Source organism: Mastigoproctus giganteus, chromosome 7, assembly GCF_048544385.1.
Source record: "Mastigoproctus giganteus isolate SK-2022 chromosome 7, ASM4854438v1, whole genome shotgun sequence".
Classification (NCBI taxonomy): domain Eukaryota; kingdom Metazoa; phylum Arthropoda; class Arachnida; order Uropygi; family Thelyphonidae; genus Mastigoproctus; species Mastigoproctus giganteus.
In genome coordinates this window covers 136567694-136595392 of record NC_143581.1, presented here as the reverse complement: position 1 = coordinate 136595392, position 27699 = coordinate 136567694, and the positions used below count along the sequence as shown (strand labels likewise).

The 27699-nt window shown below is 39.4% G+C and overlaps 1 protein-coding gene across 3 annotated transcripts in view; it reads right to left on the bottom strand.

Annotated features, from left to right (window-relative positions):
* LOC150083218 (uncharacterized) overlaps positions 1 to 27699 on the bottom strand; it is a 637655-nt gene that overhangs the window by 584948 nt on the left and 25008 nt on the right. For all 3 annotated transcript variants that reach the window (XM_090377919.1, XM_090377920.1, XM_090377921.1), the window contains exon 2: positions 10317 to 10545. In XM_090377919.1, coding sequence (XP_090234045.1) covers positions 10317 to 10452 — 136 coding nt within the window. In that variant the 5' untranslated portion in view covers positions 10453 to 10545. The remainder of the gene's footprint in view (positions 1 to 10316; positions 10546 to 27699) is intronic.

Sequence of the window (27699 nt, the reverse complement as noted above, 5' to 3'; positions counted from 1 at the left end):
GCAGATTACGAGAAACCTTTGGCAGAGGATGCAAAGAAAAACATCAAAGAGTTCTTTACTTATATAAACTCGAGAAGGAAAGGAATGAATCAGATTGAACCATTTAACATAGATGATCATGCTCAGGTGGCTGATAAACTGAATGAGTATTTTGCATCTACATTCACACAGGAGGAGTTATTCAATGAGGGAAGTGCCAGAACTTTATCAAACTAACAGGGAGCTAAGTGATTTTGTAAAAACTGAAAGCAAAGTGGAGGAGAAATTGCTGAAGTTAAACATAAAAAAGGCACCTGGGGTGGATGGGAGCTATCCAGTTATATTAAAGGAGGCAGCAAAGGAGGTAAACAAACCCTTAGCCATAATTATGAGAGCTTCCTTGGACTTAAGGGAGTTGCCCAAATGGTGATAATTTTTTATTATGGCTAACATATGATGATACATTTGCACACCTTCAGAAATTGTGCTAATGTATCACCAATTCACAAAGGGAATTCAAAAGGCAACACAATAACTATGGACCTGTTAGTTTAACTTCTGTTCCGTGGAAAATAATGAAATCACTGGTTAAAGAAGCATTGCAGAATCATCTAGACAAGACAGCAGTAATAGTTAAGACAGCATGGGTTTGTTAAAGGGAGGTCTTGTCTGACCAATTTGATTAGATACTATGATGTGGTCACAATGGAACTGTATGCCAAAAATAATTTTGATATCATATACGTACTTGCATTTCAGGAAAGCTTTTGATATTGTTGCACATGGGACTGTAGAAATTGGAGAGGTATGGCATTAAGGGTAAGTTGCTACAACGGATAAAGGGATGGTTGAGTGCGAGACGACAGAGAGTGTTAATCAATGGACACTGCTCTTGGTGGACAAATGTTATTAGTGGAGTTCCCCAAGGTTCGGTGTTGGGCCCATTGTTGTTTTGTATATTTATAAATGATATTGATGAAGGTATATCAGGTATAATGTCCAAGTTTGCAGATGATACAAAGGTTGGCAGGGTTGTTAACAATAGTAAAGACAGTATGCTACTCCAACTGGATCTAGATAAGTTGGGAAAATGGGCTGAGAAGTGGCACCTAAAGTTTAACATTGACAAATGCAACGTACTGTATATGGGTAGCAATAACCGAAGAGAACCCTACCAACTATGTGGTACTACACTCAGGGAAGTGGAAAAGACCTTGGGGTAATTGTACAGTCAAATATGAAGTTCGCTGAGCTGTTGTTGTTGGCACAGAGCTTAACGACACAAGGACTACTAAGGCCAAATTGTGTGTGTTCCGGTTTATTTCCAGGCCACATATAGTTATAGATGTTAAATTATATGCTCCTGTACAGGTCAATATACAGGGTGCCTCAAAAATACATAGCATAACTTCAAGAATGAGTTCCTCATATGTAGACAATAAAAATATTTTATATCAACATAGTTCCGGAAATGCTTGGTTTCCGAATTATTAATCAGAATGTTTTATCTCCTGCAGGTGATTTCCTTCATCACAAGATACTGACAGAATCTGGTGGTTTTCCATTCTGACCATGTACTCAAATCAGGAGCAAACGGATATGCACTTTATGTACAGTTTGGCGGACGGCAATGCCCTGGAGGCTCATTGTTTGTACCACGAAAGGTTCCCAGAAGGAAGATGTCCAGACATGAAAACATTTGAAGGTAGCCATCGCCGCCCTTGTGAACATGGGAACTTTACACCTCATGGTGTAAAGAGGTGGAACAACTGCCTGGCATCTACGATCCCCTGATTTAAACCCACTAGATTTCTTCTTGTGGGGCCATTTAAAGTCATTGGTGTATTCGACTCCAGTAGCTGATGTGGAAACTCTCAGCAATCGAATTGTAGCAGGTTGTGAGACAATATGAAACATGCCAGGAATTTGGCATTGTGTTTGCGAGTCCATGAGACGTCATTGTGAGGCCTGTATTCAGGCAGAAGGTGGACATTTTGAACAATTACTATAAGGTGATGTGAACAGTTAAGTGTCATAGACAGACCTTCAAAGCTCGGAAACCAAGCATTTCCGTAAGTATGTTGATATAAAATATTTTTATTGTCTACATATGAGGAACTCATTCCTGAAGTTATGCTGTGTATTTTTGATATAACTCAAAAGATCCCATCCACCCAAGGTGCCTTTTTTATGTTTATATTCAACAATTTCTCCTCCACTTTCCTCTCAGTTATTACAAAATCATCTAACTCACTGCCAGAGTTCAATTCACCTTTGGCATTCCCCTCCCTAAATAACTCCTCATGTGTGAATGAAGATGCAAAATACTCATTTAGTTTGTTAGCCACCTGAGCAGGATCATCAACAGTTGAACCATCAATATCCAGTGAATCAATCTGATTCATCTCTTTCCTTCTAGAGTTTACATAGGTAAAAAACTCTTTGCTGTTTTTCTTTGCATCCTTTGCCATAGATTTCACATAATCTGCCTTTGTGTGCCTAATCTTCTTTGTGACTTGGTTACAGACCATCTTATATCTGTCATAAGCTTCCATGTCACCCATTAATTTATATCTATCCCATGCATTTTCCTCATCTGTCACATGTCTAATTAGTTCATCTGACATCCATTTAGGCCTAAATCTTGAACAATATTTCTTAGTCAGTATGTAAAGCCTAGTAGCTTCCAAGATTAATTCTTTGAATGCTTCCCATTTTGAATTTGCTGTTGGCAACATCGTCAGCTGGTCCCGCCGTATAGAATTCAAATACTGTCTCAGACCACTGGTCACCTTTACAAAAGCAAAAACCCTTCCCTTTCATCCCTGATGATCACTGCCACCTAGTGGTTTCTTTATCTACAGATTCTTAATGCATTAAGAAACTGATAATCTGATCAAGAGTATTACTCCCACTAGTTGCCTCCAGAACATGCTGATGTAGAAAACAATCATCCAATAAATCCACAAAAGCCTTGCTAGTTGGTGAGTGACCAACCCACAAATTCCAGTCAATATCTGGGAAATTAAAATCCCCATTATAAGACTCTCTGATTTACTGGCCCACTATTTCTCTGTACAGTTTCCTATTATACTCATCAGAGTCATTAGCATTAGCATTAGTAGAGGCATATGATGCAAGAAAGCAAGCTTATTCAGCATCAGCCAAAAAAAAAAAAAAAAAAAAAAACCACTACTCCCATTTCACCCCTCCGTTTGTTCGAAATACCTGTCCAGCTGAGCCTTAAATTTGTTTAGGCTATCAACTTCAACAACAAGCGATGGGAGTCTATTCCACAAACCAACTGCCCGCTGGCTAAAGGCAAATTTCCGCACATCTATCCGACATCCGACCTTCCTCAATTTGAATTTATGCCCTCTGAGGTGATTATTCTGAGCAAGATGAAGAATCTCATTGGCATTGAGCATGCTCAAACCATTCAAAGCCTTATACACCTCTATCAGATCACCTCGCCGTTGCCTAGTCTCCAGACTCTGTAATTTGCAAAACTTAAGCCTTTCTTCGTAAGAGCAACCTTTTGTTCCATTCACTAATCTTGTTGCCCTTCTCTGTACCCGTTCCAGCAGTTCTACATCCTTCTTGAAATGAGGCCTCCAGACCTGTATACAGGTCTGGAGGCCTCATTTCAAGATGTGGCCTAACCATTGCCTTATACAAAGGAATAATCACCTCCTTATCCCTGCTAGAAAAATTCCTGTATATCATTGACAAGACACCATGAGCTACTCTTGCAGCTCGTCTGCACTGCTCAGAGAACTTCATATCTGCCTGCACAATTACCCCCAGGTCCTTTTCATTCTCCACCACTGTCAGTGTAGTACCGCAGAGTTGATACGTTGCTCTGGGGTTACTGTTTCCCATATGTAGTACTTTACATTTGTCAAAGTTAAACTTCATTTGCCACCTCTCAGCCTATCTGTTCAACCTTTCCAGATCCTGTTGCAGCAGCATAGCGTCAGTAGTGTCCTTAACGACCCTGCCAACCTTTGTATCATCTGCAAACTTGGACATTAAACTTGATATCCCATCATCAATATCATTCATAAACACCGAAAACAACAACGGACCCAACACTGAACCTTGAGGAACTCCACTAATAACACTAGTCCACGTTGAGCAGTGTCCATTGATTACCACTCTCTGTCTTCTGCCACTCAACCAACCCCTTATCCATAGCAGCAATTTGCCTCCAATGCCACACTGCTCCAATTTGTGCAGCAGTCTTCCATGTGCAACAGTATCAAAAGCCTTTCTAAGATCCAAATATATAATATCAAAGTTATTCCCTGCATCCAGTTCTTTTGTGACTACATCATAGTATCCAATCAAATTGGTCAGGCAAGACCTGCCCTTAACAAAACCATGCTGCGTCTGAGCTATAACTGAATTCTTGATCCTGCAGTGCTTCTTTAACCAGTGCCTCCATTAATTTACCTGGAACAGAAGTTAAACTAACAGGTCTATAATTACTTGTGTCAGCCTTTGATCCTCCTTTGTGAATTGGGGTTACATTTGCACATCTCCAGTCTATGAGTACCTCCCCTGAGTCCAAAGAAGCTCTCATAATTATGGCTAGGGGTTTGCATACTTCCTTTGCTGCCTCCTTTAATATAACTGGATAGATCCCATTCACCCCAGGTGCCTTTTTTATGTTTATCCTCAACAAGTTCTCCTCCACTTTCCTCTCAGTTATTACAAAATCATCCAGCTCACTGCCAATGTTTACTTTACCTACATCATTCTCCTTCCTGAATAACTCCTCATGCGTGAATGTAGATGCAAAATACTCGTTTAGATTGTTAGCCACCTGAGCAGGATCCTCAACTGTTGAACCATCAATATCCAGTGGACCAATCTGATTCATCCCTTTCCTTCTCGAGTTCAAATATGTAAAGAACTCTTTTCTGTTTTTCTTTGCATCCTTTGCCAAGGATTTTTCGTAGTCTGCCTTTGCCTGCCTAATCTCCTTTGTGACTTGGTTACAGACCAACTTATATCTATCATAGGCTTCCATGTCACCCATTAATTTGTAGTATCCCATGCATTTTTCTTCTCTGCCACATGTCTCATTAATTCATCTGACAACCATTTAGGCCTAAACCTTGAACAATATTTCTTAGTTGGTATGTAAAGCCTGGTAGCCTCCAAGATTAGTTCCTTGAATGCTTCCCATTTTGAGTTTGCTGTTAGTAACATCATCAGTTGGTCCCACTGTATAGAATTTAAATACTGTCTCAGACCATCATAGTCGCCTTTACGAAAACAAAAACCCTTCCCTTTACCTCTGATGGTAGTTACCTCCATGAGTAAATCCCACTTCAACACACTGTAATCACTGCCACCTAGTGGTTCATTTATCTGCAGATTCTTAATGCATGAAGAATCACTACTGATAATCAGATCAAGAGTATTGCTCCCTCTTGTTGCCTCACAAACATGCTGATGTAGAAAACAATCATCCAATAAATCCACAAAAGCCTTGCTAGTGTGTGAGTGACCAATCCACAAATTCCAGTCAATATCTGGGAAATTAAAATCCCCCATTATAAGACTCTCTGATTTACTGGCCCACTCTATTTCCCTGTACAATATCTTATTATACTCATCAGAGTCATTAGGCCTATAGCACACTCCTACTCTCAATTTTGATTTCCCTATGCTTATGTCACACCAGACTGACTCGACACTGCCCTGTCCATCGATGTCGACTGGCTTCACTTCCTTGGACTTTATGTGTTTCTTAATTAATAGCATAACCCCTCCTCCCCTCCTGTCCTGTCTATCCTTTCTATACACATTGTATTCCCCAAATTCCAGTTCCGCATTACTTATATCTGTGTGACACCACATCTGATATCCCAACAATATCTGCCTTTGATGTTTTGAGCAATACCTCAAATTCATCAAATTTATTTACCAAACTCCTAGCATCGGTGTACACGCAGGTATACATGCACCTGTTTCTATTCTTAGCTACCCTAACACAACCCATGTGTTTACTTGTACCGCAATGACTACCAGCAGTCTCTGAAATATCCTGCATCTTGTTTTCCAGGCTTCTGCTCATTTCAATAGAAGCAGTGCAAGAATCACTTCCACCTCTGCCAGTGGCTACTGTTAATCTATTAGTCCTTGTATCCCCCCCAACTAGCAGTTTTCCGACCCACCTAACACTGCCTCGACAGCATCAGCAAAAATTCTTGCACCCTTTCTATTTAAGTGTATCCCATCCCTGTAGAAGCAATCTCTCCTGTTAACAAGTACAGTCCACGCTGAAAAAAATTCTACCCCTTGAGCCTTGCACAATCCCTCCAGGACCGAATTGATCGACAAGGCTCTCATCATATACTCCCTCCTATCGTGTCTGGGCAGAATTGCAGGCACTTTCAAGTTCAACCCTAATTCACGGCTTTTTTTCAACAGTGACCTGTACTTGCTAAGTAATTCCGCCGGTCTCCTACTCTTAATATCATTAGTGCCAACGTGTACAACTATATCACCTTTTGTGCCCTTAAAAGATGATATCCGCTCTACAACGTCATCAACCTTTGCCCCTGGCAGACATACCCTGGTCCTATTCCACCTATCCTTTTTACAAAGCATGTTTCCCGTTTCCCTGACAATAGAGTCACCAACAACTACTAGTTCCTGTTGTTGTTGTTGTTTGGTTTTTAGGAGCATTAGCAACTAAGGCCATATTGCTCCGGTGCGGTGGTCATTCCCTGACCTTTCCGCATCCTCCGTATTTGGTGGTGACGGGCTCGAACCCCGGTCTAATCAAGAAGCGTGTGCTACGCACTGCTGCTCCTTCCCACCTGGCTACGGAGGCGCCCCTAGTTCCTGTGGGACCAGCGCATTCTGCCTAGGGGGCTGCCTCTGTGTTGCCTGATGACCAAGTGCAAGCTCTGGCGTTGATGTGGGCAGCTGAGAGCTTGATGGGCCCCTCAATTTATTTCCTTCGAGGGCATCCACCCTGTCCTTCAAGCTCTCATAAAGGCCCATAACAACGCTGAGTTGTCGCCTGATTTCCTTGCACTCCTTACATCGTGCACACACAAAGACATCCCCTTGGCAGTATCATGTCCCGTACCCGACTGCTCCGCAAATATCAAGCAAACAGTGCATTTTAAAAGACTGTGATTCAGAGGGCAACTGCCCCCCTCAGTTCTCCCCTGAACCACAGCACACCCATTAGCTTGAGCCTTTTGCTTTGCTGCTCTGGTCAGAGTCATGTTTCCGATTTACTTCAATAAAATTCAAAACAAAAATTAAATCCTTAAGTTATATCCCAAAACAGTTATGTTATATATTTTTTTTTTTCGGTATCTAGTGTTTTCTACGAGTTCCCTTTATACAACTTCCGTATCACGTGTACCACTATAGTTATGTATTAATTATTTGTTACGATTAAGTCGTTATATATATATAGAGTTAAAAATACAATTTAATTGACAATAAAGTTTATCAAGATTAATAGATTTACTGATTAATTGACAATATTATATTATGCACTATACTACACTAAGCTTATGCTATCGTGTAAAAATGGCGGGAATTCACGAACGGTATTTCTACGGACTCGTAAGTATTGATTAGCTTCCAAATCTCGCTATCTCAATTTAGAATAAACTAAGGATCCTAACTAGGTCTATAATCTACTTATAGAAGATAATTTGATATAACAATTGGTTAATAAATCGACTAAATTTGGTTAAATAAAAAAAAAAAAAAAAAGACCTCTCGTTCAATTTGTGACACGTGGATTTGATACCGTTACCGATACTAAGTAATATCTACAAAATCTCTGTCTAAGTTAAACTTTAAACTAAGTATCGTAACTAGGAATATAAAGCTACTCTAGAAAATAAGTTAATATGACAATTTAAACTAATAAAGCAGAAAATAAATCAGGAAAAACTTCTCTGTTTCAAGAGCTTTAAGGAGCAACGTCCGCACAGGCTAACCTTGCACCCAGACCTATAACACACTCCTACTTTCAATTTTGATCTCCGAATGCTTATGTTACACCAAACTGACTCAACACTGCACTGTCCAGCAATGTTGACTGGGTTCACTTCCTTGGATTTTATGTGTTTCTTAACTAATAACATAACACCTCCTCCATTCCTATCCTGTTTGTCCTTTCTGTACACATTGTACTCCCCAAATTCCAGTTCTGCATTCCTTATATCTGTGTGACACCACATCTCTGATATCCCAACAATATCTGCCTTTGATGTTTTGAGCAATACTTCAAATTCAAATTTATTTACCAAACTCCTAGCATTGGTGTATACACAAGTATACATGCACCTGTTCCTATTCTTAGCTACCCTAACACAATCCATGTGTTTACTTGTACCACAATGACTCCCAGCAGTCTCTGAAATACCCTGCATCTTGTTTTCCAGGCTGCTGCTCATTCCAATAGAAGCAGTGCAAGAATCACTTTCCCTTCTGCCAAGCTAGCAGTTTTCCGACCCACCTAACACTGCCTCGATAGCATCAGCAAATATCCTTGCACCCTTTCTATTTTAAGTGTATCCCATCCCTGTAGAAGCAGTCTCTCCTGTTAACAAGTACAGACCAGGCTGAAAAAAATTCTATCCCTTGAGCCTTGCACAATCCTTCCAGAGCCGAACTGATAGACAAGGCTCTCATCATATACTCCCTCCTATCGTGTCTGACATATAAGCATGTGTGTGTGTATGCATATTAATTCAGCAGAAAATTACAAAAACCTTTGAGAAGTTTTTGTTCTCATCTTTACCTTCTGAGAGCAATATATATTTCAAAAACTAGGGTTAGATTATAGATATTTATTGAGCTAGAGGTCAAAGATAAAGAACCATAAACAAACTGAGCATTGACACTTATCTTGTCTTGTACCAAAGATGATACAAAGGTTGGCAGGGTTGTTAATGACAGTAATTTCAGTGTGCTACTGCAACAGGATTTAGAAATTTTGAGCAGATGGGCTGAAAAGTGGCAACTGAAGTTTAACATTGACAAATGCAAAGTACTGCATATGGGTAGAAGTAACCCCAGAGGAACATACCAACCGAGTGGTACTACATTTAGGGTGATAGAAAATGAAAAAGATGAGGGAGTGATTGTGCAGTCAGATATGAAGCTTTCTGAGCAATGCAGACAGGCAGCCAGAGCAGGTCATGGGGTATTGTCAATGATATACAGAAATATTGCAAGCAAGGAAAAGGAGGTGATTATCCCTTTGTATAAGGCAGTGGTCAGACCACACCTTGAGTAATGTGTACAGGTCTGTGGACCTCATTTTAGGAAGGATGTAGAGCTTGAGCATGTACAGAGAAGGGTAACAAGATTGATGAGGGGAACAAAAGGGGTTCTCTTACCAAGACAGGCTTAAGTTCTGAAAATTGCAGCAGGTGGAGACTAGGCACCTGTGAGATGATCTGATTGAGGTGTATAAGGCCTTGAATGGGTTGAACATGCTGAATTCTGATGGGATTCTTCTGCTTGCTCAGATTATGAACCTGAGGGGGCATAAATTTAAATTGAGGAAAGACAGTTGTAGAATAGATGTGAGGAAATTTGCTTTTTGGTTTTGGTTTTTTTTTTTTTTTTTTAGGAGCATTAGCAACTAAGGCCATATTGCTCCGGGATATATGGTGGTCATTCCCTGACCTTTCTGCATCCTCCATATTTGGTGGTGACAGGCTCGAACCCCGGTCTAATCAAGAAGCGTGTGCTACGCACTGCTGCTCCTTCCCACCTGGCTACGGAGGCGCCAGGAAATTTGCCTTTAGCCAGTGGGTGGTTAATTGCTGGAACAAACTTCCATCTTTCGATGTGGAAGTTGATAGCTTAAATAAATTCAAAGAGAAACTGGATAAACTTTTAGAGGGAGTAGTTATGTGAAATTGTTTGTTTGTTTGTTTTTTTTGGCTGATGCTACATAAGCTCATATGCTTGCTTTCTTAGATCACATGCCTCTAATACATTATTACTATTACTTGTACCATACCACTCTTCAAGCAAAAAACCAAACAGTTGCAAAAACAGTGGTGAATCATATGACAGATTCTTGCCTGTAATTTCTATATAGTAAAATGAAAAAAATAAATTACTTTAGAGACTTTTACAGAAAAAGCTTGACCATATTTAAGGTGGTAGAAAAATTCTTTTTTTTGATTTTTAATCACTGATTAATGTGGAAATGTTATTTTTGATGGTAACTTGATAGGAGACCCTCCACTGCTGTGTGAAACAGGATCCACTATACACCTTTAACAAATAATACATATAATAATTAAATAAATACATGCAAATATACTTACATTCTTTATTCCTCTTCATGGATTTCTGCAAAGATGTATCATCTACTTCAGCTTTTGGAGGAGAATAATTATGCCTTGCTTCAAAAACCATAAATCCATCTGATGTTTCTGTTTGATTACCAGTTAACTGATCCATGACTGCATGAGCCAGGATCTATTTTTATATCTTTCCTTTTTTAATTCTTAAATTTCCTTTGCATGTGAAACAAAATCAAAATTGTTCCTGTCCCTATGGATATAAATTGGATTTATTAAAGCAGAACATTCTCTGAAAACTTTACAATAATAATAGATACTGAATCTGAATTTTTTTTTTACCAAGTTCATCAGTTAACAATGCACAATGTTTTTTTACATTTATGAGAAACGTTAGCTAAGAATGCAAAGAAAAACAGCAAAGAATTCATTGATTATATTACGATTAGAAGGAGAGAGATGAGCCACAGTGGCCCACTAGATATGAACATTATAACAACTGATGATCCTGCTAAGGTTGCTGAAAAACTGAATAAATATTTTGCATCTACATTCACAAGTGAAGAAGTTTTTAAGGGTAAGGATACCATAAGGTTACCAAGTTATAATTGGAAGCTAAATGATTTTGTGATAACTGAAAAGAAAGCAAAAGAGAAAATTTTGGAGCTAAAAGCAATTAAGGCACCTGGGGCAATGGAAACTACCCAATTCTTTAAAAGAAGCATATATACCTTTTTGCTTACAAAAAGGTATATAAGACTATAGCCATCATTATGAGAACATCCTTGGGTTCAGGAGAGATCTCTTCAGATTCGACACTGAAATAGCAAGAGTGAATGACAGAAAAAAAAACAGAAAACTGAATATTTGATGAAAACCAGAGGGCCTTCTACAGGAACTTCAACAAGAGAAGGAGGGCAATGGACCGCCTAATCTGAAGGCCCATGAAGAGTTTTGGGGTAACCTGTGGAGCAGCGAAGTTAGCCATAATGGCCATGGCCCCTGGATACATCCATAACAGAAGAAAATCAATGACATACAAAAGATAGCAGATTGGAAGATTCAGGAGGAAGAAGTACAATAGTCCATAAGGAATTCCCCAGAAATGGACAACCCCAGGAATAGATAACATCTACATTCCGTAGCCGAGTGGGCAGGAGCGGGAGTGCAGTAGCACACGCTCTTTGAGTAGACCGGGGTTCAAGCCCCTGACTGCTGAATACGGTCGATCTGCCAACCCGCACTGGACCAGCGTGGCAGATTATGGTCCATTTCCCTCAGCATGAAATGTTGAGGAGGCTTCCACCCTGCAGTGGGTTGATAATGGCTGCACTTTACTTTTTTACATCAACTGGTTCAAGAAGTTCAGCTGCACATACAAACAAATAGCAGAGCAGTTCATCCACATGATAAGGCACTCTGACACAACCCCAGAGTCTCTTATTCAAGGAATAACCTACCTGAAGGCTAAGGACAGACACCACAAACCGGACCATCACCTATCTCCAAACAATGTACAAGATCCTCACCAGCTGCCTAACTAAAAATATATCAAACCACTTGGAGAGTAAGAACATCATGGCTGAGCAGCAAAACAGATGTAAGCAGATTAGCAAAGGATCCAAGTAGAAATTGACCTCTGATGCAGCAGTTATAGAGCAAGCCTAAAAGAAGCACTGCAATCTACACGCAACTTACATTGACTACCACAAGGCCTTTGACTCCATTCCCAATAGCTTGCTAATACAGACACTGAAGATCTACTAAGTCAACCCAACAATGAGACTCTTCCTAGAAGCAACCATGGCAAAATAGAGGACCACCATCAAGGTGGAGAATATCAGACAAAGGTGTCTGATGTTCTCCACCCTAATGGTTGTGTCTAGCACTCAATCCTCTGCTCACCATGCTCAATAACAGCAAGTACAGATATACCCTAAAGGGAGGAAGAACCAGTTCACCCTCTCTTAACTGATGCACATGGATGACATCAAACCCTATGCCACAACCGAGAATCAACTCCAACAGATACTCTGGTTCACTGAAGAGTTCTTCACTGACATCGGGAAGCAATTCGGCCTAAATAAGTGCAAGACCTATGGATTGCATGAAGGAAATCCAGCCAACCACAACTGCCAGCTGAACACCAGTGCAGAGACTGAAGCCATGACAGAGGGAGAGACCAACAATTTCTGGAGATAATTCAGAACAAAAGATCAAGGCATGCCTGACTAAGAAATAGCATCAGAGACTGAGGAACCTGCTAAAAATCAAAGCTGAATGGCAGGAACAGTCAGCCATAAACAAATACACAGTCCCAGTACTGACATACTCCTTCGAGATCATATATTGAACCAATGCTGAGCTAGAGGAGATTATTAGATCGATCATGATAATGGTGACTTAGTCTCTTGATGGCCTGAAGTTGGAAATCGATAGACTGAACATTGCCCAGAAAGGAGGAGGACAGGGTTTGATATACCTCACTGGACAAGAGAAAAAAGTGATTAACAACCTGCAGGATAATTTCCAGGAAAATGAAGTGCCAATCTACCAAGCCATAAGGAATGCAGACAAAGTGAGGACCACCCCACTCACACAGACAGAAGAAAAAAAGACAGAAAGATGGACAAAGAAGGCACTCCATGGCAGACACTATGCTGAACTCCATCAAGGCTATATAGATAACATGGCTTCTAATGCATGGCTCTTGAGTGGATACTCTTCCCAAGACTGAAGGATTCATGCTCGCCATCCAAGACCAGGTAATCCAGGAAATACACTGCCCAAGATCCCACAGTGACAAATGACAAGTCAACCATGCTACTTGGCCCAGAAAAAATCCAGCACATCACCACACGATGCAGGATGATCACCCAGACAGAGCACACTCACAGACAAGACTAGGACATCAGGATAATACATCAAAATACCAATTGACCAAAGAAAGTGTACCATATTACAAGTACAAATCCCTACTCACAAACTGTACTGGGACCGTGCCATAATAATGGACAAGATGATCCCGCACAAGAGACTAGACATAACTCTCAGTGACAAGAAGGACATAGCTACTTACCTGATCCACATAAGGGTGCCCAACACCAGCAACTTCTAGGAAACCTACAAGGAATAGATCAGAAGTACACAGACAGGAAGTCAAAGAAATGCTGCATATTGAATAAGTAATGACCATCCTGAACATTGTGTCAACCACATACATGGTGCCAAAGAGCCTCCATAAGAATCTAACAGCAAGACAGTCAGAGTAATACCTGTAGAATAGTCAGAGTTCCTTGACCAACAGTAATAATAATAATATTAAACTAACAGTGGGACAAGAAGGTACTCATGGCAAACACTACAATGACCTCCCCATCTAGGAAACATGAATAAGATGGCTTTGAACGCTTGGCTGGAGGATATGGCTACCTATCTGATTGACATAATGAGCCCAACGCTGGAGTCAACCTCCAGAAAACCTACAAGGAAAAGATCAGGAAGTACACAGAAGTACACCGAAGACAGAAAGTCAAAGAAATGTGGCACACAGAACAAGTAACGACCATCTCAATCACAGTGTCAACCACCAGCATTGTGCCAAAGAGCTTCCATAAGAAGCTTAGCAGCAATATGACTTGTAGAGAACACTTAACATGGAACTGCAAAAAGCTGCAGTCCTGAACATCTGTACAATAGTCAGAGTTCCTCAACTAATATCAGTAGCCAGACATGACAGCCAGTTCACACACTTGGTACCTGTACCTGTCGCAGGATGGGGAAAAACCCATTAGGAGAAGATAGATAATAATAATAAAGCATGGGAGAGAGGTTCCATTCAATGGAAAAGATATATGAGAGTTGTCTGATAAGTTTCCAGCCTCTTATAGAAGAGATATACTTTTGGTGTTGTTTTTTTTTTTTTTTGTTTTTTTTTTTTGAAACCTTCATACAAGCTTACAAAGTTGCAGTTTATAACTTACAGCACTTTTTTTTTTTACAAAAAACCTAATGAGTGAAGATATTCATGAAGACATGGTAAATACATTAGAATTTTTCCAATACATGCAAATACTAAAAATTGTGGGGGGGGGGGGATTTAAACATGACAAAACCAGCATCAAAGATGAACAGCACAGCAACCTTAGAAAAAATCAAAGTTCATGACATAGTGATGGATCATCAGTAACTGTTAAGAGAAATAGTAGAAGCTACATGCAACTCAACTAAACATGTATAAAACATTTTGTCAAATGAATTAGATATCACAAAGGTTTCTACACAATGCCTTCCCTGCTTGATACCCAATCAGGAATCTCTTTGAATCAAAACTTCAATGCAACATTTTGCTTGTCATCAAGCAGATCAAAAAAAAAAAAAAAAACTTTGGTCAGATATGTAATTATGGATGAAAAATGGCATCATCACTAACAACAGTGAGTCAAAACCATGGGAGCAAACCAATTCACCACCTCCAAAGAAGGAAAACTCAGTAAAACCAGCAGGCAAGGTCATGGCATCTTTCTTCTGGGATTCAAAATCGATAATAATGGTAGAGTAAGTTAGCATAGTACTGTCCATTTATTATTTGTCAAAAAGGGAACAAAAAATAAACATCCAACACCATGCTAAATTAGTAACTAAATCACAAGTTGCAATCAAGTCAAAGAGACCAAGAAAGCCGACTGAAGACGTTTTGTTTCGACAGGGCGATGCATGTGTTCACAGGTGGCTGTTCTCATAGCTGCAATCCCTCAGGCTGGCTATGAATTGCTGCTCCACCCACCATACTTTCCAGATCTACCCTTTCTGATTTCCATTTATTCTCAAAACTAGAAACCAAGTTGTCTGGAAGGAAATTTGGATTAGATAAGGGTACAGCAGTTGCAGACTCCTTTTCTCAGGACATTCAAGAAAGTAACTACAAACCTGGAATCATGAATAGAGAGAAAAAAGTGCTGCTGTAAAAAATTGCATTGAGTTGAGACTACATCGAAAAATAATGTAAAGTCAACATCAGCAGCTAACTCCTATACTATGCTAGAAACTTATCAAACAGCATTGTACCACTGCACTCATCAAACAGCACTATAAAGTGATAAGCTAGAAAGTGAGAAACTGGATCAGCCATGATAAAGACTATCTGAACTGATTCTTTATTTTGGAGGACAGCATGGAAAATAAAAGACTTTATAGTTAACCCAATGAGTGTTTCTACTTTATAATTTTACTTTTTAATATTTTTAGCTTGTTGTTTACTTGCAGCAGAGATTAATACTATTTTGAAATGAAGTTAAATATTCTTAATAATTCTGAAACAGTATTATTGCATATTTTTTTCCTTCCTTTCCAAGTAAAAAACAAATGCTAAACAAAAGCTAAGGTCATAATAAGAATCAGCATATTCGAACTCATAGGCAGTTGTCAAGAAATATGCATATAAGCAGAATCTTTCCAAAAACTTGTTACATAGCATTATCTTCCAACAAAAATTATATTGCATTATATACACATTTATTTTTTAATTTCTTTTTTGGCAATGTTTGATAAGGATAGTCTACTGATAAAGGTAGTCTACTGTAACTTTGTTATAAGTTATATAACAACGTTGAATAGTAATGTTGAAAGTGTCTGCAATTCTGCCCAGACACAATAGGATGGAGTATATGATGAGAGCCCTGTCGATCAATTCGGCCCTGGAAAGACTGTGCAAGGCTCAAGGGGTAGAATTTTTTTCAGCCTGGTGTGTACTTGTTAACAGGAGAGACTGCTTCTACAGGGATGGGATACACTTAAATAGAAAGGGTGCAAGAATGTTTGCTGATGCTATCGAAGCAGTGTTAGGTGGGTCGGAAAACTGCTAGATTGGGGGGAGAAACAAGGACTAATAGATTAACAGTAGCCACTAGCAGAGGTGAAACTGATTCTTGCACTGCTTCTATTGGAATGAGATGCAGCTTGGAAAATAAGATGCAGGATATTTCAGAGACTGCTGGGAGTCTTTGGGGTACAAGTAAACACATGGGTTTGTTAGGGCAGCTAAGAAAAAGAACAGGTGCATGTATACTTGCGTGTACACCAATGCTAGGAGTTTAGTAAATAAATTTGATGAATTTGAGGTATTGTTCAAAGCATCAAAGACGGATATTGTTGGGATATCAGAGACGTGGTGTCAAACAGATATAAGTAATGCAGAACTGGAATTTGGGGAGTACAACGTCTACAGAAAGGATAGACAGGATAGGAAGGGAGGAGGGGTTATGTTATTAGTTAAGGAACACATAAAATCCAAGGAAGTGAAGCCAATCGACATCACTGGACAGTGCAGTGTCGAGTCAGTTTGGTGTGACATAAGCATTGGAAGGTCAAAATTGAGAGTAGGAGTGTGCTATAGGCCAAATGAATCTGATGAGTATAATGAGCAATTGTGAAAAGAAACAGAGTGGGCCAGTAAATCAGTGTCTTATAATAGGGGATTTTAATTTCCCAGATATTGACTGGAATTTGTGGGTTGGTCACTCACACATTAGGAAGGCTTTTGTGGATTTATTGGATGATTGTTTTCTACATCAGCATATTCGGGAGGCAACTAGAGGGAGCAATACTCTTCAATTGGTTATCAGTAGTGATTCTTCATGCATTAAGAATCTGCAGATACAGGAACCACTAGTTAGGCAGATTACGAGAAATCTTTGGCAAGGGATGCAAAGAAAAACAGCAAGGAGTTCTTTACTTATGTAAACTCTAGAAGGAAGGGGATGAATCAGATTGGTCCACTTGATATCGATGGTTCAACTGTTCATGATCCTGCTCAGGTAGCTAACAAACTAAATCAATATTTTGCATCTACATTCACACATGAGGAGTTATTCAGGAAGGGGAATGCCATAGATGAAGTAAACACTGGCAGTGAGCTAGATGATCTTGTAATAATTGAGAGTAAAGTGGAGAAGAAATTATTGAAGATAAATACAAGAAAGGCACCTGGAGGATGAGATCTATCCAGTTATATTAAAGGAGGCAGCAAAGGAAGTAAGCAATCCGTTAGCCATAATTATGAGAGCTTCCTTGGACTCAGGGGAGGTACCCACAGACTGGAGATGTGCAAATGTAACCCCAATTCACAAAGGAGGATCAAAGGCTGACACAAGTAATTATAGACCTGTAAGTATAAGTTCTGTTCCAGGAAAATTAATGGAAGCACTGCAGGATCATCTTGACAAGAATTCAGTTATAGCTCAGACACAGCATGGTTTTGTTAAGGGAAGGTCTTGCCTGACCAATTTGATTGGATACTATGATGTAGTCACAAAAGAATTGGATGCAGGGAATAACTTTGATATTATATATTTGGATCTTAGAAAGGCTTTTGATACTGTTGCACAGGGAAGACTGCTGCACAAATTGGAGCAGTGTGGCATTGGTGGCAAATTGTTGCTATGGATAAAGGGATGGTTGAGTGGCAGAAGACAAAGTGGTAATTAATGGACACTGCTCATCGTGAACTAATGTTATTAGTGGAGTCCCTCAGGGTTCAGTGTTGGGTCCATTGTTGTTTTCTGTATTTATAAATAATATTGATGATGGTATATCAAGCTTAATGTCCAAGTTTGCAGACGACACAAAGGTTGGCAGGGTTGTTAAGGATGCTACTGACACTATGCTGCTGCAACAGGATCTGGAAAGGTTGAGCAGATGGGCTGAGAGGTGGCAAATGAAGTTTAACATTGACAAATTTAAAGTACTACATATGGGAAACACCAACCCCAGAGCAACATATCAACTCTGTGGTACTACACTGACAGTGGTAGAGAATGAAAAGGACCTGGGGGTAATTGTGTAGGCAGATATGAAGTTCTCTGAGCAGTGCAGATGGGCTGCAAGAGTAGCTCATGGTGTCTTATCAATGATATACAGGAATTTTTTTAGCAGGGATAAGGAGTTATCCCTTGTATAAGGCAATGGTCAGGCCACACCTTGAGTGCTGTATACTGGTCTGGAGGCCTCATTTCAAGAAGAATGTAGAGCTGTGGGAACGAGTACAGAGAAGGGCAACAAGGTTAGTGAATGGAATGAAGGGTTGCTCTTACGAAGAAAGGCTTAAGTTTTGCAAATTACAGTGTCTGGAGGCGCCTCCGTAGCCAGGTGGGAAGGAGCAGCAGTGCATAGCACATGCTTCTTGATAAGACCAGGGTTCGAGCCCATCACCACCAAATACAGAGGATGTGGAAAGGTCAGGGAATGACCACCACATATCCTGGAGCAATATGGTCTTAGTTGCTAATGCTCCTGAAAAAAAAAAAACCAAATAACAAATAGTGTCTGGAGACTAGGCACCGGTGAGGTGATCTGATAGAGGTGTACAAAGCCTTGAATGGCTTGAGCATGCTCAATGCTGATGGGATACTGCCTCTTGCTCAGAATAATCACCTGAGAAGGCTTAAATTCAAACTGAGGAAAGACAGATGTAGGATAGATGTGCGGAAATTTGCCTTTAGCCAGCGGGTAGTTGGTTGGTGGAACAGACTTCCATCCCCTGTTGTGGAAGTTGATAGTCTAATTAAATTTAAGGCTCAGCTGGACAGGTATTTCGAACGAATGGAGTGGTGAATTGGAAGTGTTTTTTTTGTTTTTTTTTTGGCTGATCCCGCATAAGCTTGCTTTCTTGCATCATATGCTTCTGCTAATGTTCGGGAGGCAACTAGAGGGAGTAATACTCTTGATTTGATTATCAGTAGTGATTCTTCATGCATTAAGAATCTGCAGATAAATGAACCACTTGGTGGCAGTGATCACAGTGTGCTGAAGTGGGAGTTACTCAAAGAGGTAACTACCATTAGGGGTAAAGGGAAGGGGTATTGCTTTCGTAAAGGCGACTACAATGGACTGAGACAGTATTTAAATTCTATACAGTGGGATCAACTGATGATATTGCCAACAGCAAATTCAAAATGGGAAGCATTCAAAGAACTTATCGTGGAAGCTACTAGGCTTTACATACCAACTAAGAAATATTGTTCAAGGTTTAGGCCTAAATGGTTGTCAGATGAACTAATGAGACATATGGCAGAGAAGAAAAATGCATGGGATACATACAAATTAACACGTGACACGGACGCCTATGATAGATACAAGTTGATCTGTAACCAAGTTACAAAGGAGGTTAGGCAGGCGAAGGCAGATTACGAGAGATCCTTGGCAAGGGATGCGAAGAAAAACAGCAAAGAGTTCTTTACTTATGTAAACTCTAGAAGGAAGGGGATGAATCAGATTGGTCCACTTGAGATCGATGGGTCAACTGTTGATGACCCTGCTCGGGTAGCTAACAAACTAAATGAATATTTTGCATCGACATTCACACATGAGGAGTTATTCAGCGAGGGGAATGCCAGAGGTGTATTCAATTCTAGCAGTAAGCTAGAGAATCTTGTAATAACTGAGAGCAAAGTGGAGGAGAAATTGTTGAAGATAAACACAAGAAAGGCACCTGGGGTGGATGGGATCTATCCAGTTATATTAAAGGAGGCAGCAAAGGAGGTAAGCAAACCCTTAGCCATAATTATGAGAGCTTCCTTGGACTCAGGGGAGGTACCCATTGACTGGAGATGTGCAAATGTGACCCCAATTCACAAAGGGGGATCAAAGGCTGACACAAGTAATTATAGACCTGTGAGTTTAACTTCTGTTCCCGGAAAATTAATGGAGGCACTGGTGAAAGAAGCACTGCAGGATCATCTAGACAAGACTTCAGTTATAGCTAGGACACAGCATGGTTTTGTTAAGGGGAAGTCTTGCCTGACCAATTTGATTGGATACAATGATGCAGTCACAAAAGAACTGGATGCAGGGAATAATTTTGATATTATATACTTGGATCTTAGAAAGGCTTTTGATACTGTTGCACATGGAAGACTGCTGCACAAATTGGAGCAGTGTGGCATTGGAGGCAAGTTGCTGCTATGGATAAAGGGGTGGTTGAGGGGGAGAAGACAGAGAGTGGTAATCAATGGACACTGCTCATCGTGGACTAATGTTATTAGTGGAGTCCCTCAGGGTTCAGTATTGGGGCCTTTATTGTTTTCTGTATTTATAAATGATATTGATGATGGTATATCAGGCTTAATGTCCAAGTTTGCAGACGATACGAAGGTTGGCAGGGTTGTCAAGGACACTACTGACACTATGCTGCTGCAACAGGATTTGGAAAGGTTGAGCAGATGGGCTTCGAGGTGGCAAATGAAGTTTAACATTGACAAATGTAAAGTACTACATATGGGAAACAGCAACCCCAGAGCAGCGTATCAACTCTGTGGTACTACACTGACAGTAGAGAATGAAAGGAACCTGGGGGTGGTGGTAGAGAATGAAACTTTTTTCATTCTCTACCAGTAGTGGTAGAGAATGAAAGGAACCTGGGGGTGGTGGTGCAGGCAGATATGAAGTTCTCTGAGCAGTGCAGACGAGCTGCAAGAGTAGCTCATGGTGTATTGTCAATGATATATAGGAATTTTTCTAGCAGGGATAAGGAGGTGATTATTCCCTTGTATAAGGCAATGGTCAGGCCACACCTAGAGTACTGTATACAGGCCTGGAGGCCTCATTTCAGGAAGGATGTAGAGCTGCTGGAAAGAGTACAGAGAAGGGCAACTAGATTGGTGAATGGGACAAAGGGGTTCTCTTACGAAGAAAGGCTTGAGTTATGCAAATTACAGTGTCTGGAAACTAGGCACCAGCGGGGTGACCTGATAGAGGTGTACAAAGCCTTGAATGGTTTGAGCATGCTCAATGCTGATGGGATTCTTCCTCTAGCTCAGAAAAATCACCTGAGAGGGCATAAATTCAAATTGAGGAAAGACAGATGTAGGATAGATGTGCGGAAATTTGCCTTTAGCCAGCGGGTGGTTGGTGGGTGGAACAGACTTCCATCCCTTGTCGTGGAAGTTGATAGCCTAAATAAGTTTAAGGCTCAGCTGGACAGGTATTTCGAACGAACAGAGGGGTGAAGTGGAAGTGGTTATTTTTATTTATTTATGTTACTTTTTTTTTTTTTTTTTTTTTTTTTTTTTGGCTGATGCTGCATAAGCTTGCTTTCTTGCATCAAATGCCTCTACTAATGCTAATGCTAATGCTATATCCCCCTCTGTTTTGTGTTTGCATGCATTTTTGCTCCTATTTTATATAGAGTATTATATTATCATCTTCCATCAGAGCTTTGTAAGCATGATACAATGTGCTGCCTAGCACTCATTTGGAAAAGTCTGGATTCCCCCTCTCAGGTGGACAGAGCAGGGCTTCCCCCACAAGTTATGCTAGTTTTTTTTCTGCCCACACAGCATGCAAATCAGCTTTGTATTCCATTTGTTTCTAATTCTGTCATATGACATGATGCTAAAGGAAGTTAATATGTTAAACCAGAAGACACCAGTAACATATTAAGATTAGCTAATAACAGTGCCATGTTTAGATTACATGTAGCCAGTGCTGTCGTGAGATATTTTTGCACCCTAGGCAAATCAAGCATTTGGCACCCTTCTTAAAATAAAATTATATAATCCACACAACGGCGAAGTGCCCCTACCCAAATGGCACCTTAGGCACTTGCCTGGATACCTACCATATCACGACGGCACTGCATGGAGCCTAGGTCACTGTGGCTTTCTGTGGGGAAAAGAACCAGTACAGCAAAATTAGGTTTTTGGATGTATATATCAGCATTTTGGGGGTCAGAGGTATGCATCTATAAAAAAAAACGCCACCCATAACACAATGATTGTGGGGTGGAAATGAATACAAAAAGAGCAAAATCACTTCAGCACCTACATTTTTTTTTTTTTTTTTTTATTATTATTAAAACCACAAACATGAAAAGTATTAGAACCTACAGTAATTAGTACCATGCATGGGTTGAAGGCTCAGAATATAAAAGAAGTTACTTATTGACATTACACTTGAACTTCTGTAGATTATAATTTTAAGGAAATACATGTGAAGAGAGATTGTTCTGGAAAACGGAAGTTGAAGGAACAAATGAAGAAGAAAAGTTGGTTCTGTGAGTTTGAAGTTGGACAGTAAAAGGATGCCAAATAGTTGTGACCAGTGGTGAGCTATAGTAGGCTTACATGGGCTCGGAGAGCCCATTGTTATTTTTTTTTTAAATTTGCGAGCCCATTGTTGAGATTTATTTTACAAATGAAATCCTGAAAGCAATTATTGAGTATCCAGATCCGAAACTACAGTGGGGCGAACGGGACCCCATTCCCAGCATTTTAATGGCGCAATCGATCGGTTATGTATTTTAAAATTGCTTCATTTTTGATTTAATTATAGTCGGACCTCTGTTTAACGAACTTCTTTATAGTGAATTTTTTTGAGTCCCCTTGGTAATTATATTTAAAATAGTTTCTACTGAACAAAGAAAATTTCCATGTAACAAATGGATTAGGAGATACAAATGTGTATGCATTGTTCCCACCTCTGGCCTTTAAGCAATTTAGGTAATTAGACGAATTAAGGGTGAAAGGATTACTGTTTCACAATGTTAGTGGTGTCCGTAAAACCTATGCAGTCCCGTACCGAGAAATCATGCTAGTCAATACGCTTTCCACAGCCAGTCAGAGGATTAAGAAGACTCATGACACGGATTATAGTCTCTGGTCAACCTGTGTTGTGGTTCCCCTTTACTCCGACAAAGGAATATGTTTTTCGGAGAAGTGAATGATCCACTCCTTCTAGTAAATTTCTCCTGTCTGTGTTTACATGGTCACAGTAGTAGAATATCCGTGTGATTTATGCATTTTGCACAGTATTCAAAGAACTAGTGAGAGTAGCAACATAGAGGAGGGGGGATTGAGGCAACTAAGATATATAAACTTTACGAAGATGAAATGTTGGCAGATTTTGAAACTTTGTCAAGCCTTTCACTGTGTAGAAAATGTTCTAAAATATAATGGCCTACAGGCAATAATTAAAAAAAAAAAACTATCACCAATCTCCAAAAAACTAGCGCGAATTAAGGATGAATGCTAAAGAACTTGATGTGGAAACTATAAAGATCGGTCGTGTGTTCGGGCCACGATTAGTAGCTTGCAGATGGTAATTGCGGGTTAAGGGAATTATTCTGCACTGTGCAAACATTTTGAATTAGAAGTTAAATATTCCATATTATTAAATGGACTTTTAAATTTGGAATTTCTTAACCATTTAGCACTAATGGTCGACATCCTGCAAGAGCTCTCTTACCTTTCAGAAGCTTTACAGTATCACAATGGTAAAAAGCATATAAATTAATTATTTGAACTATCAATACTATTGCTAATTTGAAAAATTCTGAAGGAAATTATGAAGCTAAAATTAAGAGCATGTTGAAGTGGAAAGAATTTGAAGAAATCAAAATTGAAAGTAAAAAAATTACATCTTGACAAGTTATTAAATGCATTGTTTTAGGTTAACTTATTAATGGAACAGGGTGATTTTAAATTAAATAAAGAAAATAACGATACCATTGAAAAAAATTTTAAACATATGCTACTCGAAATCGTGAATTTGAAATAACTTTCGTCTCAGTGGCAAGACAGTGAAAACTGAATAAAAAATTTAAGTTTTCTGATAAAATATGAAATAAAAACTAATGATTTTAGAGATTTTGTTGAAGACAGTTTATCTTTAAAATCGAGTGAAATTACCTTTTCAATTAAAAAAGCCAGAAAATATCTTTGAAACCATTAGCAGTGCTGAAGCTGAGTGAGCTTTCAGCGTAATGAATACTATTGAGTGAGTGAATGAATAATGTTGACAGTTAAACACATTGCAGATCATGATGAGCATACATCTAAATGGAAAACCATAGCTTAATTTTGATCCAGATCGTTACGTCAAATCATTCCTCTGTAATCATTGCTCAGCTATTGATCAAAGCAGATCGACAACAAATTAACGATGAAGTAAATTGTATATGGCAATTTTTAGAATAAATTTTTCTTGAATATTTGTGAAATAATTTTTTTTCATGTAATCTGTGATTTTTTGTGTACTTTTTCTAGAAAGTTTGTTTTTTATGTAATGTTTGTTTTTTTTTTTGTGGAATGCTTTGTGATAGTTTTTATGTTATTTTTGATACAGAAAATATTTTTTATCTGCAATATTAAAATTTTATCAATTACAAAATATATCCATTATGTTTCCCTAGTTGTTAAAAAAAAGTCGAATAAAAAAGTTGTGCATATGATGAGCACGCACGGTAGATGGTTTATGCGAAACGTCCTTCGCGTTTCTTTTAGGCATTTTGATTTGTATATATCAATTACGAAATAAAAAAGCTTTTTTATTGTAAATATTTTATTGATCATTCGCACATTTTCATAATTTCTGGAAGACAAGATACAATGGATTTATGATAATTAAAGTAAGGGATGTATATATGCTACTGCAATGTATCTAAATATCTCTGTAAAATAGCACTGATTGATGTACTGATCTTTTAGTTGAAGCGACATATGCAGCTGTTAGGGGGGGGCACCTAACAATGGAATGTAACGAAAATGCGAGATGAAAAAAGAAATTGTTGACAAATATTTGTATTGTTGAAATCATACTTACTGCAGTAGTAACTTCAGGAAGCATGACTGTGACGTCATACTATTCAAAAATTCTAAAAAGTTAGAATTCCAGACACCGTCGTATTCAGTTATCATCGTAAGGTGAGGCATGACGACCAGGTTTTTAAGTTTTTTTTTTTTAGATAGACCTAGGAACATTTTACACCTTCACTTATACACATGGTTAAGGGATAAGAAGCCGCATCTCCCCCCCCCCAATTCGCCCCTGACTCCAGATATCATACCTGTCATGAAAAATGCGTCGCGCGCTATAATCACAGTCCTAGTAGTGCGAGCGTGGGAAGCACCTCTAGTGGAAGCCGCGGATGACGTCACTTCCATGACCGATCAAATTTACTCGGTAGAAAGCCAGAAAAACTGCGAGCCCATTGTTAAAATATTCACAGCTCACCACTGGTTGTGACCTAAGCTCATACCAATTTGCAAGAGGGGGGTGGGATTATAGAAGCCAATTCACAAGAACAGTGCCCATGAAAGTATCCAGAGAAAAGGCACATAGCAGAGAGAGAGAGAGAGAGAGAGAGAGAGAGAGAGAGAGAGAGAGAGAGAGAGAGAGAGAGAGAGAGAGAGAGAGAGAGAGAGAATCTATGAGACAGAGAGTAGAAAGACTTTGTAAGATTTGTGTCATTAATTAACCTAACTGCCCTCCTTTTGAATGGAGTCTAGAAACCTCAAGGAAATAATGCCAACGCTGCCCCAGCTGTGAGAACAATATTCCATGTTTAGTCACATTTGAGATTTCTAGTAGCTCTTTAAAAGAAAAGTAATAACCAGAGCAAAAGAATAAAAAAAAACCCAGTGTTTTAGATGCAGAGGAAGCAATATTTGTGATGTGCCTATGACAAGAAAGATTAAAAAACAGAGTAATCCGTAACAGAGATATACAATGTCTATAAATATGAGTATCATCGAAGATGAGAACAGGAGCAGACAAATCCTTTATGGGAGATATATAATTTAAGCCTTACCAAGAAGGGCTTAAGTTCAGCAAATTGCAGCATCTGGAAACTAAGCACCTGTGAGGTGATCTGATTGAGGTGTATAAGGCCTTGAATGGTTTGAGCAGGCTCAATGCTGATGGGATACTTCCTCTTGCTCAGATTACAAACTGTGGGAGCATAAACTCAAATTGAGGAAAGACAGTTGTAGAATACATGTGTGGAAATTTGCCTTTAGCCAGAGGGTAGTTGATTGCTGGAATAAACTTCCATCTGCTGTTATGGAAGTTGATGGCTTAAATAAATTCAAAGAAGTGGACACACTTGTGGAGCAAATGGATGGGTGAAATGGGAAGTTACTTGTTTTTTTTTAGGCTGATGCTGTATAAGCTTGCTTTCCTGCATCATATGCCTCTGCTAATGCTAATTTAACACAGGACTGTGTTTTAGAAGGATTGAAATTAACTAACATATCTTGCCCCATTTGATAAATGCTTGGAGATCAGCATTAAGGAATTAGTAGTCAATATTCAAGAAGTTAAAACCAGTTGTGCAGAGCAAGGTTTCTAAACAAAAATAAAAAGTGGGAGAAAGAACTGACCCTTGGGTAAGACCAGCATTAGGAAGTTAGAAGACAGAGAGCCGGCCATCACCTGCAGTGAGCAGTCAGAGAGATAACTAAGACTTGCATGCAAAAAAAGACCAAAAGCCTTTGAAATGACAAAGGCAACCTTCATGAGTCTCCCCAAAATTTTCCGCTGAATTTGTCCATAATTTCACTGACAGAATCTGAGCACAAACATTAACATCATAAGATTTTTATCAGCATGGCTGCATTTGTAGGTAGCAGGAATTATTTTGTAGAGATGGCAATCATTTGAACAAAGTGCAACGATTTTTGCCAGTGTCATTGTGGATACCCTAAGGGTCAGGAAAACTGCTAGTTAAGGGAAAGAACGGTAATTTAGATCCACATCATTTATCTAATTAGCATTAGTTGAGGCATATTGTTTTGTATATTTATTTTTGATATTGATGAAGGTATATCAGGCTTAATGTTGAAGTTTGCATATGATACAAAGGTTGGCAGGATTGTTAATGACAGTATTGGCAGTGTGCTACTGCAACAGGATCTAGATATTTTGGGCAGATGGGCTAAGAAGTGGCAACTGAAGTTTAACCTTGACAAATGCAAAGTACTGCATATGGGTAGAAGTAACCCCAGAGAAACGTACCAACTGTGTGGTACTACACTTAAGGTGGTAGAAAATGAAAGACCTGGGAGTAATTGTGCAGTCAGATATGAAGTTTTCTGAGCAATGCAGACAGGCTGCCAGGGCAGGTCATGGGGTTTTGTCAATGATATATAGGAATTTTGCTAGCAGGGAGAAGGAGGTGATTGTCCCTCTGTATAAGGCAATGGTCAGGCCACCCCTTGAGTACTGTGTACAGGTCTCAAGGCCTCATTTTAGGAAGGATGTAGATTTACTTGAGCATGTACAGAGAAGGGCAACAAGATTGGTGAAGGGAATGAAGGGATCCTCTTAATAAAGGCCAAGAGAGGCTTAAGTTCTGCAAATTGCAGTGGCTGGAGACTAGGCACCTGCGCGGTGATCTGATTGAGGTATATAAGGCCTTGAATGGGTTGAGCACGCTGAATTCTGATCGGATCCTTCCACTTGTTCAGATTACGAACCTAAGGGGGGCATAAATTCAAATTAAGAAAAGACAGATGTAGAATAGATGTGTGGAAATTTGCCTTTAGCCAGCAGGTGGTTAATTGCTAGAACAAACTTCCATCTGTCGTTGTGGAAGTTGACAGGTTAAATAAATTTAAGGAGGAACTGGACAGGC